This window comes from Echinops telfairi, unplaced genomic scaffold (assembly GCF_000313985.2).
Source record: "Echinops telfairi isolate 266 unplaced genomic scaffold, ASM31398v2 ScPeMD7_25;HRSCAF=90, whole genome shotgun sequence".
NCBI lineage: Eukaryota > Metazoa > Chordata > Mammalia > Afrosoricida > Tenrecidae > Echinops > Echinops telfairi.
This window is the reverse complement of record NW_022103922.1, coordinates 17775590-17790945: the sequence shown is the minus strand read 5'-3', so window position 1 is coordinate 17790945 and position 15356 is coordinate 17775590. Positions and strand designations below refer to the sequence as shown.

General features: G+C 45.7%; 1 protein-coding gene across 1 annotated transcript in view; it reads right to left on the bottom strand.

Moving 5' to 3' along the window:
- Positions 1 to 6416: 6416 nt before the first annotated feature.
- Positions 6417 to 15356, bottom strand: part of CNTLN (centlein) — a 204403-nt gene continuing 195463 nt past the window's right edge. Inside the window, exon 26 of the mRNA XM_045289198.1 lies at positions 6417 to 7820. Within this exon, the coding sequence (XP_045145133.1) occupies positions 7719 to 7820 (102 nt within the window). The 3' untranslated portion in view covers positions 6417 to 7718. The remainder of the gene's footprint in view (positions 7821 to 15356) is intronic.

The following is a 15356-nucleotide window of genomic DNA, read 5'->3' as shown; positions in this document are numbered from 1 at the left end:
TGGGTGGAGAAGTGACATCCTGTCAGGAGCCAGGGGCGGACCTGGAGTGCACGTGGGTGAGCCGTGATAATCGAACGTGCTGCTCGGATGACAGCAAGATCAGGGTTTCGGTCATTGTCACGGTCAGACTCATCACAATCTGGAACATCCTTTACCAGTGGGGGCAATATTGCCCCAGGCAACAAGACTGGTTCTCAGCCCCAGAATTGTTGGCTATTGCAAAGAGCTCCATGCCAGACCAGAGAGACTGTGCACTGGTGATATGAAAAATGCATGTGGAGGATGACGGGCACAAGCAGCCCGGAACTCTCGAGAGAAGAAGGAAGGATTCAAAGACAGCTGGGAAACATGGGTCTAAGGGAGAGCTGGCTAAAACGAGGAAGTGAGAGATACGCAGTTCCAATTCTGGCCTCGTTCTTCTCACCCTTTCATTCCACAGCCCTATGAATGTGCTCTTGTTGTGGTGCCCACGGCCTTTTAGGCAGAGATCTTGAGATCTAAAAAGTCCTTTCTTCCATTCATGCTTATTTCGCCCCATCTACGTGCTCATCAGGGAGCCCTGGTGGCACAGTGGTTAAGCACTGAGCTGTGCCCCCACAGGCAGGTGGTTTGAACCCACCAGTGCTCATCTGCTGCCACCAAGATGAAAAAGCCCTGGGCATTCCATGGGCCACCGCGACGCTCTCCCGGTAGGTCACAATGAGTTAGAATCAATTCAATGCCAGCAGGAATATGCCAGGCCCAGTTCTAGGCATCGAGCCTTGTTTTCATAAGGCTTACGGTCACTGCAAGAGTAGGATAGGCAGGCTGATTCAATAGGAGGGGTCCCCCCCCCCAAAAAAAAACCCGGAATTGAGCTGGGTGGCATGGAGCTTTTGCAGTACATATTTTTCCCATTAGGTGAGCGTCGAGCACACTCTCTCTGAGTTAGTGCACCCAGTGGGGTCTCCTGGGAAGGTTCTCTCCAGTCACAATGAATTTTTTCAGGAAAGCTCAAACCTCGCTTTTTGTGATGGTTGATTTAAGAGAACAGTGTGCAACTGAGAGATTTTGTTTCCTGCTCAGGGGAAAAATGTCACAGAAACTGTTGTGTTGGTGAACACAGCTTACAAGGACAGCGCTATGGGAAAAACTCAGGTGTACGAATGGTTCTCTCATTTCTAAAAAGGTGAAATGTTGATTGAGGACAAACCTCATTCTGGATGTCTGTCAACTTCCTGAACAGTCAAAAATGTCGACTTGTTGTGAATTTGGACTTCATTCTACCAGGTCAGACTGCTAATCAAACTTTCTATTTAAAGGTTCTGAAATGATTGCGTAACAATGTGCCACAATAAAGGCTTGATTTGTGGTAGATGGGGGACTCTTTTTGGCCACCAAGACAATGCACCTGTTCACGCAGCCTTCTCGGTGCCAGCGTTTTTTGGCAAACATCAACATGCTCCACTTGCTCCATGCACCTTACTCACCTGACCTCGCTCCATGCAATTTCTTTTTGTTTCTGCAAATGAACAATGATTTGACAACTTAGAAGAGGTGAAGAAAAAAACAAGGGAGGTGCTATTAGCCATCCAAACAGAAGAGTTTGAAAAATGTTTCCAAGAATGGAATCACAGATTAGACAAATGTATTAAGTGAAATGGCAAGTGCTTTGAAGGTGAGAAGGTTGCTTTGTAAAAAAAATTAATTAAATACATAGCTTTGGGGGTAAAAACTCTATATTTTTGGTGGTGGTGGGGTACCCCCTTGTATATATTATCACTATGGAGAAAGGAAGGCAGGGGGAGATGGTAGCAACAACTGTGGTGTGCCATTAAGGTGGGGGTAGCAGGGAGAAGCCTCTTTAAGGAGGTGAATTGAATCAAGGCTTGAAAGAAGAGAAGGCAGGGTGCCTACTAAGAGAGGACTAAGAGAAGTAAGTAAGACTACTAAGAGAAGACTGCAGTGCCAAGGTCCTGAGCTGCCCCAGAGTTGGGTGGGCAGAGGAGCATTCGTACACAGCCCGTGGGAATGTGCCATTGGACAGTCACCCTGGGAGACAGTTTAGGCCGTTTCTTAAAATGTAATGAGCACATAATCCATCGATCTCACTCTTTGTGATAGTCTGGGTACTTTAGAGAAACAAATCCACAGAAACTCATGTATAAGAGAGAGTTTTATATAAAGGTTAAGTGCACATTAAGAAAACATCCCAACCCAGTGCTGCCCAAGCCCAACATTAACCCATATGTCCTACACCAATCCACAAGTCCTCCTCTGTCTCATAAAACATACACTATGATGCCAACTGCAGGAGGAAAGCTGAATTAGTGAACGTGTAAGCATCTCAGCACTGGCAGGGGTCTCCACACGGCTGTTCCAGCACCCAGGGCTGCATGGGGGTAATTCCATGGGCCTTCTTCTTGGGGATGTCTTGCAGGAAGTGAGCCTTGCCAGCTGAAGCAGGGAACTGCCCAAGGCACCAACCATCACAAAACAAGAGACTCGAGAACTCGAAAGGCGAGGCTCACCGAGCCATTTATTTCTCCACCCTTCAATTAACCCATGTGTTTATTGGCCAGGTTGGCACAATAAACTGTAACTATCTTACCCCTGATCCTTTATCCCAGCAGAATGAAATTTACATTCACACAAGGACCAAGACACACGCTTACAGTAACTCTATTTTTGTCCTCAAACCCTATCAGCCAAGCTATTTTTCATCCTACGAGCCACTTCACCTTGTGCAGTAATGCATACTACCATGGAATCTTAACTTGACAACGGCAAAGAGCCAGTGACGCACCAGTGGGAAAACAGCAGATTCTAAAGCTTATGTTCTCATTCCATTTATGTTTCTGAAAGGGCACCTTTTAGAAGTGATTAGTGCTTATCAGGAATTAGAGGTGGAGGTTGGCAGGTAGGCAAGCATGACCGTAAAATGGCAGCATGAGGGACGCCTGTGATGACGGAATTGCTGCATACTCTAAGCGTGGTGGTGGATCTCGGACCTACAATGTGATGGCATTGCTTAGAAATAATTACAATTTAGTAAGCACACCCCCATACACACAAACACAGGGAAAACTTGGGAAATGTGAATAAGATCAATGAATTGTATTAATAGCAATATCCTAGTTTTTTATATTAAGATTTTATAAAATTTGGTAAAGCGTATTGAAATCGGTTTACAACTAGAGGCAAATCTATAATCATCTCAACTTGTTTTCATTAAAAATGGTTCTGGAAGGCTATGGAGGTCAATGAAAGCCCCAGGTCCATTTGCAGAAAGAATCCCTTGGAGATGAAGCCTGGGACCATTGACAGAGATGTGAAGAGCCTTGGCCTCAGACATTGTGCCATCAGAAAGTGAAACAATGCAGATATCGCATGGAAAAATCAACTAACTGGGAAAAATAATGGATCCTCCATCACACTCCACATTCAAGAATTCAAGATGGATGAAAATCGGGATCTGAAGGAGAAGGCAGCACTACCGTACAGTACTAGATGGAAGGCAGACTTTTTTTTAATTTAAAGAGGTTTCAGAGAAAGACAAAAATAACAGGAAACGGACAAACTGTTTTCAGGGAATTGTTTACATACATTTAATACCTAAAACCATTTGTTTGCCAAAGTGAACATCATATGATCCTATTTATGAAACCCCGTTGGCAGTTACGCTGCGCTTTTGTGATACACAGAACACTCAAAAATGCTCAAATAAGTGGACTGATGTGCCTTTGTAAACAGACAATCCTGTGAGAGCCATGCCACCTCCAGGTAACTTGGGGGGTCTGACAACACCCTGCCAAGGGCAGGCTCTGTGGTGGTCCCATGGGCAGGCCCTCTGTCGGCTCCTGAATGGGGAATTGTGTTCTGCAGACTGGAAGCCTAGAAGTCTGCACCATCATGCTCTTTTGAGGGCTCATCTGAGATTCTCACACCTCCATGTTTGCGATGGGCAGTGAGAAGGGAGACAGAATTGATGGTGTCCAAACTGTGGGTAAGGAATATTGGCTGCACTGAAGACAGGACAACCAAATCAGATGCAAGCAAAAGACAGCCAGAAGCATTTGGCTTGCTTAGTTTGACCACATCATCAGGCAAAACCAGAGGCTACACATGGAGAAAGTGGCCGGCAGAGAGTCAGCAAGGACCAGGGAAACCGTAAGGAGCAGGATTGACACACAGTAGCAAAGACAATGGACACGAGACATCAGGGTCATAAAGGTGGCACATGCTGTTAAACATAATGTCATCGAGAGTTGGAGCCAGACGTGACGGTATCTAGGGACCGCTAGCACCATGGGAAACACGGGATTATGGATTCCGCTGATGGGACACCGGCTGAACCTGCTGCTGAGCCCTGTGTGGTTCTGAGTCTTAGCATCACTCAGTAAAGGGATGGAAGAAGTATTCCCCAGGAGAGAGAGACTGTCTGAAACCTAAAGCCACCTACTCTGGAATGTGACATGCGTAGACCTGGGTAGAACCGGGACCAAGGAAAGTCCAGCGATCTCAAACCGCACCTCTGGCTCCCTTGTGCCAGGTTCTAATCAAAGGCAACCGTATTTGGTTTTCCTCCCATAAATCTTAAGCACAGAAGGCAGAGTTTTGCTTAGTCTCCAAGAGACCCTAGAACAGTGGTTCTCAACCTTCCTAAGGCCATGGCCCTTTCCTACAGTTCCTCATGTGGTGGTGACCCACCCAACCATACAATCATTTTTGTTGCTACTTCATCACTGTCATTTTGCTACTTTATGAATCGGGCGACCCACAGGGGTCACGGCCCCCAGGTTGAGAACCGCTGCCCTAGAAGCAAAGGAAGCAGAGGTGGCAAAAGGGTCTGATGAGTGCTGATGCCGAGGTTGTGGCCTTGTGGACCATATGTTTAAGGGGTGTGTGGGGGGAGATTGGGGGCTGGATTTGGGGGCAGGGGGTGGGGCGGAGCTGGGCAGGGCCTGCCATTTCCTGCTGAGTAGAAAAAAATAAACATATAAAAATCAAAACGTGGTTGTATACCTTAAAAGGAAAAGCTCACCCAGTTCTTTTTGTTAAAAAGGAAACCATCGATTTGATGAAAGCTTTCATGTCATGCAAGAAAATAACTTGTTTTTATTCTATTATGTTATGGAAAATCTTTCATATAAATTGTGTGCTCGTACCAAGGGCAGTTTTAATTCTGTGTCCAGGAATATAGGAATTTAAAGTAGCAACTTTTCTGTCTGCTTATCTCACAAACCCTTCTAAACATGGACTCTCGACCAGGTGAAGGGCTCCCTTGATGCTCTCAGGTACTTGTCCATCTGTTGGGCTTTACAGCTATTTGAGGACCCAGCGGCTTTCCTACTGAGGCTACAAGGACCCGTATAATAATAGTCACATCGGGACCCGTTGTGTCAAGAACCATCTGGTATTTCGAGACCGAGCAGAAAGCGCGAGCCATGCCTGTCAGTGGTTGGCACGGCGATGGCTTGTTGCTGTGGTGCTGGAAGCACAAAGCCAATAGATTTCAAATCTTGAGCCCAGCAGGGGCCCCCAGTAGCTGTCAGGTTTTAGTAGATCTAGATTCAGACAGACTTGGACGAGAGGCCTACTGGTCTAGTTCTGGAAATTCCTCAACAGGAAGATTGTAGGGATCACAGAAGGTCCGCCTTGCTTGCTTTGGACAGGCCGTCAGGATGGATGGCCCTGCAGGAGGACATGGTGTGCTGTGACATCCGTGCGCGAGTCCCCTGCTTGATGCCACAGCCCTTCTGTGTACCCCTTCCAGTCGTCCTCTTACATGTGTCCATTGGCTGACAGGAGGCCCACGGAGGGGTCAGTACCATTGCCCACCTCCCCTACGGTCTTTGGCTTCATCCCATTCCCAAAGTTCCCTTTGACATGTTACTTATTCATGGGTCCCACGCACCAGGGCATGAGTAGCTTGGTGTGGGAGGGGCCATTATTCAATCTACCATGCATTCCTTTTTGTACTACCTTCGTTTGGGTATCAGTATGATATTGTGTAGTTCCATTACAGTTTACGTGTCATTTCTCCCGTTCCTTCCCTGTCACTTGCGCACGCGATGAGTTTTCAGTCAGGCAATGATGGCGGACCCTGTATTCTTTTGCGCCCGGCTGTGAGGTCACTGCACACATTCAACACAGCCAGCGGATCCAAGAGCCAACTGATCCGGACAGCCCTGGCCTCAGGATGTAGGATGGCCTTCTTCTTCTTGGTTGGTTGAGATGGGATGAGAGCGCACAGGCAAGGCTTTTGAGGCCGAATGGAGACACGGCGGCAGCACTCAACATGCTTGCAATTGTGCCCCTGTAACTGGCACAGCAGTGAGGCAGGCACCACTAAGGGCTGGGGGGGGTCTCAGTCGCAACAACGGGCTCTGCCTCACAACAATACACAATAACAATACACAATAAACGAGCCTGGCTTGTTCCAACAACAGAGTTTATTTATGGACACTGAAATTCAAATTTCATAAAAATCTCACAAGCCACAAGGTAGTACTTTTCTGAACGTTTTCAACCACTTAATACTGTAAACCACTTAATACTGCAGAAACATGCTTATCTTGTGGTCTGTATTTGTCCTGTGGGTCTCTCTGAGTCAAAATTGATTTGATGACAATAGGTTTTTTATGTTTGGCTTGCCTTCATCTTAGAACCTTCTATAAGTTGGGCAGGGAGAGAAAATATAACATAAGCAAATAAGCAAACAGAAAAATGATCTAGAAAATGGTATTTCACAAAGGAAAGGGTCAGGTGGTCAGGGAGTGCATCCCTGAAGGGAATGTGTGAGCTGACCCCGAGTGAGGAGGAACCGTCTTCTCTGGGGGAAGGTGACGGCAGAGTATTCTAGAAAGAGTGTCCTGGAAAGGGCAAAGACTGGAGAAGGGAATAAGCTTGATGAATTGGACTGAGAAGCAGGAAGGTGGGGCAGGAACATCATGAAGGAGACAAGGGAGGCGTGACAGTGGAGGAGACAGTTCCCGGCGTGTGAGCCTACTTGGTCTATGTGAACTCCAGCTGACCACAGTCAGGAGTGCAATTAGTTCAAACTGACCCTTCCACACTGGGCTTGTAGCCCCTCACTGATCTACATGGCCACACAAAGTATTGAGAATCAAAGAGAAAATGCTTTTATTTTTATTGAATAGCTGTAGGAAAATAATCCAGTATATCACTGAGAACAGAGACAATTGGACCACAGTTTTATTCAGTGCTCTGCCTTAAGTTACGATGCTTCATTTTATGTTTTGCTTTTTTTCCATGTGAATATGCTTTTGAGGGTCACTCAAGCGACTGCATGTAACACTTGTAGTGTCTTGGTAAAAGGTCCAACATTGAACCCTAAGTTTTGCTGGGTTTTCTTCTCGCCCAGCCAGACCCCGACCAGTCTGGGTGCCAAGCTTGTCCGAGCATCGTCTAATGCCCCAGAAGGAAAATCATTTTTAAGTTTGCATTGATTTGAGGCAGTATTTGTATTTGACAATCAAATGCTACATTCTTTCCTTTTAAATGGCTCTACACTTAATTAGTTTCACTTGTTCAGCAATTAATTAGTTTCAGAGCCTTCTTATTTTGGTATTGAACCTGCCTATTGATGGCCGGAGCAAACACTGTATTGGAATTACAATACGTGCTTCTCCAATCACGTGATGTTAAAAAAAAAAAGTTTGCACGTTTTAAAAAGTTCTCACATTTGGGAAAAATTAAAACGTCTTGCCGTCATATCATCTGGATTCTTTCATAATTGTGAAATACTCTTCAATTAGCTCCCTTTTCCCGTTTATTTTCTCCAGCACTGCTTCTAGTAAATACGAGGCAAAAGGAAGCTGCAAGACAAACACAGAAGGAAAAACAACCATCAAAACTCTGTTTTCTTCATCCAACAGCCCATACCTATGCAGCATCATTAGACATCAGAATGCAGCGGTCTGCAACTTTGCACCTGTAATGGTCGCCCACTTGATCTCTTTTCAAACTGATCTTGCTGGTTAGTGTGGGCAATTTTGTCCTTTATAATAAAAATGATAAAAGAGCAGAAGTCAAATGAAAAAAGATAAACGCCTTATTGAACAATTCATGGTTTACTGACCATGTTAATGATGTAATCTGCAATACAAGCAGCCCAGCCATTTATCTTCAATCAGCTGATCAATAGCAGGTTACAGCCATCTCTGGGGCGCGCAGGCCCCCAGAAGGAGAACCGAATGTTCATCACTCACACAAGAATGAGAACTATCAATATACTTGTCTGTTTTTGAGCTGAATATCTCAGGAGCTGCATGGTAAAATTTCAGAGGGAAAAAAAAATGGCCAAAGTATGCCTATTGATTAAGTGGTTAGAGAAAAGTTTGTTTGGCATATCAAAGTGTAATACACATGTTGCAAACTGCTGAGTTTATGAAATGCAGAGTACATTTTAAAATTTCATAATTTATATAAGTCGGCCGGTCAAGTTTGATTGTTCCCTCTGCCTCAATGGATGCCTGCAGCGCTCCTGCGTCAGGGATCACGAGGAGCTGCAGGGAGAGGAGACTCGGACATGTTCCCGAGTCGCCCCAGCACCATCCCAGCTTCCCTTCCGTTCTATTTCCTGGCTCGCTAGTCTCTCATTCAAGAGGTAGCTCATAATTTCTAAGAATCATGTGATTTCTTGTCCCCTTGATTGATTCATAAGCAGTGACTCGATGTTCTGACTAGTAAGAGTGCTTGTCATGCTGCTCCGACAGGGAAGTGGCACCAGGCCATTCGTGTGTGACGATGGCCACAAAGAGTATCGCTGGCCAGCTCCTGGTTCACACCACAGCCCCGGCCCTGCTATGACTTGCTGACTGTGATCAGCCAACCTCCAAGAATGGTTCTGTTCTCAATTAGACTGGGAAAGACGGAGAAGCCCTGGTGGTGGCGAACGGTCAGGGCAGAGAAAATGGCTCATTTGGACCACAAGATATATGGGGGGAGAGAGAGAAACGGGAGAGGGGCAGGGGGAAAGAGAGAGAAAGAGAGAGACACACAAGCTGGTCCACAGGAAGTGCCTCAGATCTTTAAACAGCTTCCTAAATGCAGTTAATTCTTCCCCTTCAAGCAGTCTGAGGTCATGTCTACTCCCCCAAAGCACAGAGGTTCACTTATTTTGTCTTCCCACCAAAGAAAGCATATTCCCACCAACACACACATCTCTTCAGCTTTAAGAGGCCCGATCGTGCTGTTGAGTGAGCGTTGAACTGTTAACGACAAGGTCAGCGGTTTGAAGCCAGCAGGCACTCCTTGGGACAAAGATGAGGCTTCCGCTCCCAGAAATATTTACAGCCTCAGAACCCTATTCAGGGAGGGGCCGGGGCTCTAAGAGTCTGACTCAACTCCATGGGAGTGATACAGTTGAATATACAACACGTGCATTAACTAAAAATAGCTTTTCCGGCGGGGATGGGGTGGGGGTGGGGGTGGGGGCCCTGGCCATACTAAGTAAGTACATCAATCGGGGAATACACCTGAGACTGAAAGGAAAAGGATGTCAGTCTCTGTTCTGGAAAACAGTGACCCTAAGAGTGAACCCTTATCTGATGGTCAGACCAGTGTGGGGACAAACCAAGTTCAGAGCCCCTTCCTTTTAGTCTCCTACAGACTTTGGGCGCCAATAGGCGCCGTGGCTCTCTGCAGGCAATGTAAGATCCCATGTTCCCCAGTTCACTCATGCACCCTGGTCTGTTGCATTTAACTAGGGGTCCATGGGGCTGATGGCATACATGTCATATATAATTAATAATTAATACAATAAATGTACCATTTATTATGTAATAGGTGACCAAGCCACAATGAACTGACAATGATTTTTTTTTTTTTTGCAAATGATGTTTTCAAGTTAAACTTGGAACCTGCCCTTACTATCTTCTCATCTGAAACACTTTTGGCATGTTCTGCATGTGTCCATTTTCTTCCCCTCTAGATCAGCATTCTCAACCTGTGGGTCGAGACCCCTTTGGGGAATCAAACGACCCTTTCACAGGGGTTGCCCAATTTATAACAGTAGCAAAATGACAGTTGTGAAGTAGCAAGGAAAATAATTTTATGGCGTGGGGGGGGGGGGTGTCACCACCACAAGAGGAACTGTATCAAAAGGTCACAGCATTAGGAAGGTTGAGAACAGCTGCTGTAGAGGGTGCTGCACCAAGGATGTGGAAAAAGTGGCCAATCCTCGCATCACGCACACAGCCCCCTTCTCTTCTTCCAAGACAACCCCAGGATCCTTTCATTTTAGACCAGCATTCCCATATCCTGCAGGTTAGTTTGATTCCTTAATTTTAATTAAACTTTTCTGTTTCTTTAAGTGTTTGTGTTTTTCTATAAATCTGGCACTTCACAAAACTATTTGTTTACATGTAAGGATCAATTATATTTAAGTCATTTTGTAACAGAAAACTGGTATAATTTTATAGCAAAATAATGACATGAATGGAAAGGAAGACCAAGCAAAAGTCAGAATGCACAAACTCTTGAATAAGAAGGATATTGTTCTATGCTTTCAGACAAATACAATAACACAAACTAATAGCTCACTAGAATATTTTAGGTTAATAATAAAAGATTTTAGAAATTTTTCCTGCTTTATGATAAACGCAATACACCTTCAAGTAATGAATGCACTAACAGCCATAGTTTAGAAAATGGCCTCTTTTACCAAGTTCATACTACTCGGTTAATAAGTACTGTTCATAGATTGTATGCATATAATTTTGTGCATATTCTAGGGTAAATTAAACAAAAATTCATCTTTCTGCTAAGGGTGGAGGATACAATTTTCAAGCTAAACATGTTGGTGTTGAAAGTTATTACTGAGATCACTTACAGATGACTACTGAGTCTTATGAACGACAGCTAGCTTGAAGGCTTAGGGCACATAGTTTAATCTTTGAAGAGTTGAGGGAGTGCTTCAAAATCACAAACCACCACATGACATCAACTCTTGGCATAATGTCGTGGGCTGGATGGAGTAAGGATGGCAATGACTTCAAATGGGACATCCTTTCATCCTTTTAAAAATTCACACGATCTAATGATTCACTGAACTTTTTTTAAACTGAAAAATTGTAAAACAACAGACCAGAGGCTGTGCACTTTTGGCTACTTTGCGGTCTAGAATGGCGCATGTTTAGGTCACAGGGCAATTTCTAGTCCATTGCATTCTCGGTAGGTGCATTCACGATTGAACTTTAAACATGTTTGGTGGCGACTCCAAAGGATGGCACTGGGAATCCACCCAGAGGCCCTTGAATAAAAGATCTCGTGATGTGCTTGTGAAATCACAGTTCTAGTCTGACACACGTTGACTAGCTTGCCATGACTTGGAATCCAACGGCAGGTGACTGTAGACATCCTAGAAGGCTCTAGCTTTGAACTTTTCTCCAGAAGACCCTGATATGAAACACACAACTGCCTATTTCTGAGGTTGGACTGAATAACAACCAGCTAGGCAAAGCAAAGATGCATTCTTAATTGATCCCTGAATAGGTCCCATTCTACTGACTTTTAACTGAAACACCGAGCTTGTTAAAATACTCTAGAATGCTTTCAGAAGAGTTAATTTATCAATACTTTGAAATTCAAACTAGACTCTCAGCAGTGTAGCCATCCTGTATGAGCCCAGGAATTCCGCAGCCTTGGGGTCGAATTGATTCCACGTTGTCGTTAGGTGCCAGAGTCCGTTCCGGCCCAGAGCGCACCGAGGCACACGGAGCGGAACCTGCCCGGCCGGGCACCGCCCTCACCATCGTTCCTTGGCTGGAGCCCATGGTGGCCGCCACTGTGTCCGGCCATCTTTTCTCTTTCACTGCTCCTCTCTTTTCCCAGACAGACTGACAACCTGTAAGACGAAGTCTTGCCATCCTTGCCTCTAAGGATCAGTCGGGTCAGCCTTTTTCCGAGATAGATTGGTGTGTCCTTTTCTGAGTCCACGGTCCTTTCAATAGTCTCCTCTAGCGCCACCATTCAAATGCATTGATCTTCTTCGCTCTTCTGTATTCGGTGTCTAACCTCCACCTGCCTTTGAGGCAATGGAGCATGCCATAGCTTGTCAGGCTCACCTTTGTCCTCAAATTAACATCCTTGCTCTGCAACCCTTGTGCCGAGATTGTGTAAAGGTCTTGTGCAGCAGATTGACCCGGTGCAGCACGTCTTTTGATCTCTTGACTCCGACTTCCATGAGCGTCGACTGTGGATCCAAGCAAGACGAAAGCCATGACAACTCCAACCCTCTCGTCAATGATTGTGATGTTACCTCTGGGTCCAGTTGTGGGGATTGCTTTCTACTCCCTAAGAGTTCCAGTTCCACCCAGTCCTATAAAGTCACTATGAGCTGGCACTGACTCATGGCAATGGCGATGTCAATGAGTTATTTTTAATAGATTATCTAGCCTGTTTAGAAAGCTCTCAGGTGGAAAGAGTCTTGAGAAGGGTACGGCTACGGTTAGCCGTTTCTCTGAACCAGACTAGACACTCCATGCTGGTGTGGCGCTGCTCACTTGCTTTTTGATCAGCACTTGAATTCTTTGCCCTGGTGACTTGCTAAACAGGCCAAACCAGTGTCACTGGATCCTCAGTAGCTGGCAGTCCTCTACCGTCTTCATTTCCCACCGTGACAGCTTAAGAACTAACCTAAGGGTCTGTGCTTTGACCCCACCAGCAGCTCCATGGGAGGAAGCTGTGGTAGCCTGATTTAAAAAAATTTTTTTGGGGTAGAGCTCATTGCTCATCGAGTGGATTCCGACTCTTAGTGACCCTATAGAACTGCCTCTGAGATTGTCTTTACCAGAGCAGAGAGCTTCATCTTTGTCCTAAGGAGTGGCTAGTGGGTTCTGAACTGCTGATCACTGCTCACAGCCCAACTCAAAACTCACTCCACCATCAGGGTTCTTTTCGCAGAGGGCCTCTAGAACAGTCTGTTCCACTCTGGCTTGTAAAGCGGGTGAGAGTGGGAATCAACTCAATGGCAAAGGGTTTGGTTCTTTAACCGCTGCTGCTAGTTACCATTGTTCTCGTTGATCAGAGACAAAGGTCAAACCATCACCTTTAAAACAATGCCTTTCTGGGGCACCCACCCAGAAAGGAGCCAATGTTGGGCCCCTATCACCTTTCTTTTTCATGACTCGAATTCGACCTTGCAAGTCTGGCTAGACCAGAGGAGGTACACTGGTACAGATAGGAACTGGAAATCCAGGGAATCCAGGGCGGATGAGCCCTATAGGACCAGTGGTGTGAGTGGTGAAACAGGGAGGGTAGAGGGAGAGTAGGTAGGAAAGAGGGAACCGATTACAAGGAACTATATGTGACCTCCTCCCTGGGGGACGGACAACAGAAAAGTGGGTGAAGGGAGACGTCAGACAGGGCAAGATATGACAAAATAACAATTTATAAACTATCAAGAGCTCATCAGGGAGGGGGGAGCGTGGAGGGAGGGGAAAATGAGGACCTAATGTTGGGGGTTTAAGTGGAGAGAAAATGTTTTGAGAATGATGAGGGCAATGAATGTACAAATGCGTTTTACACAATTGATGTGTGTATAGATTGGGATAAGAGTTGTATGAGCCCCTAATAAAATGATTAAAAAAAAACAAGTAAAGCCTGCACACTCCTAAAAAAAATAAATAATTTATGAATTATCAAGGGTTCATGAGGGAGGGGGGTACGGGGAGAGAGGGGGAAAATGAGGAGCTGATGCCAGGGGCTTACATGGAGAGCATATGTTTTGAGAATGATGAGGGCAATGAATGTACAAATGTCCTTTACACAAGTGATGTATGTATGGATTGTGATAAGAGTTGTATGAGCCCCTAATAAAATGATTTAAAAAGGTTTTTTTTTAATGACAAAAAAACAAACAGTGATTTTATTTCAAAGGTACTATCAGATTGGTCAATGAGCCTGGATACTATTTTGAAGACTAAAGTGTGCCTGATCCAAGCCCTGGTATTTTCCATCAGCCCAGCTACATGTGAAAGTTGGTCACAAAATAAGACTGAAGAAGATTCAGTGCATTTAAATTAAGGTGCTGGTGAAGAATATTGGAAGTACGGTGGATTGGCAAAAGAACAAACAAATTTCTTGGAAGATGTACAGTCAGAATGCTCCTTAAAAGCAAGGATGGTGAGACTTTGTCTTTTGTATCAGACGTGTTATCAGAAGTGACCAGTCCCTGGAAAGAGACATTATGTTTGATAGCGTCAAGGGTCAGTGGAAAAGTTCGAAGACCCCCAAATATGATGGATTGACACAGTGCTGGAAACAATAGGCTCTGTATAATAATAATTATGAGATGGCTCAGGGCAGAGCCTCTGTTGTACCCAGGGTCACTACGAGTCAGAACTTACTTGCTAGCCCCTAAAAACAAGAGTACTGGTGCTGTGTTTCCATTTGAGTTTCTACACTGTACTGCTGCTATATATTTCAAGGGTATTGTAGCTCTTGTGCCATTTCTGGATAAGCATTCGATTGCTAACTGCAAGGGCAGGGGTTCAAGCCCACCAGCAGCTCCTTAGGAGAAAGATGAGGCTACGTGCTCCCGTAAATGTTTATCGTCTCAGGAACCCTACATAGGTTGCTAGGAATCCAGATGGACTCCTCGTACTGGGCTTTAGAGGACCAGGCCTTGTTTCCTTCTGTCGTACACATGAGTCAGAACTGACTGGACAGCCCCTAACAACAACACAGCAAATAAAGATGCTCTGGTGGTACTGGGGATTAAGCAATGGGCTTCTAACTGCAAGGTTGGTGGTTTGAACCCACGAGTGGGTCCAAAGGAGAATGTGAGACAGTTTGCCTGCACAGAGATTTCCAGCCCGTGAAACCCCGTGGGGCAGTTCTACTGTGCCCCACAGCAGCACTGTGAGTCAGGATCAATGCCGTGCCAGTGGGCACAGCGCAGCAACCTGTCTCAGGAATTTATGGTTTGTGGTAAAGGAGTCCTAGGAGGTTTGGGGGACACCCACTGTTTGCTCCGGGGACTCCTGGGTGGCACCAACGACTACAGGTTCCGACGACTGGCTGACGGTTGGCAGCTTGAGCCCGCCCAGAAGTGCCTGGAAGACAGGCTCGGACATCGGCTTCCCAGCTTTGAAAGCGGGGAGCAGTCCCACGCTGGACCCCCGGGTCGGAACCCATCGGAATGGAACAGAGGGCAGCTCAGAGGTGTGGCGGTCCTCTCAACGACAACGGCAAGGTCCTGTCCTGCTGCCTTGCTCTTGGGGATGGTCAAGCAGGTTTGAAACGGTTCACTGAAAACCCTCACAAGGCTCTGAATGGAGGAGTTTTAGAACTCCAGCTACTTCAGCTAGGAGGTAAGGAAAAGAGATGGGGATGACGGGAGGGTGGGG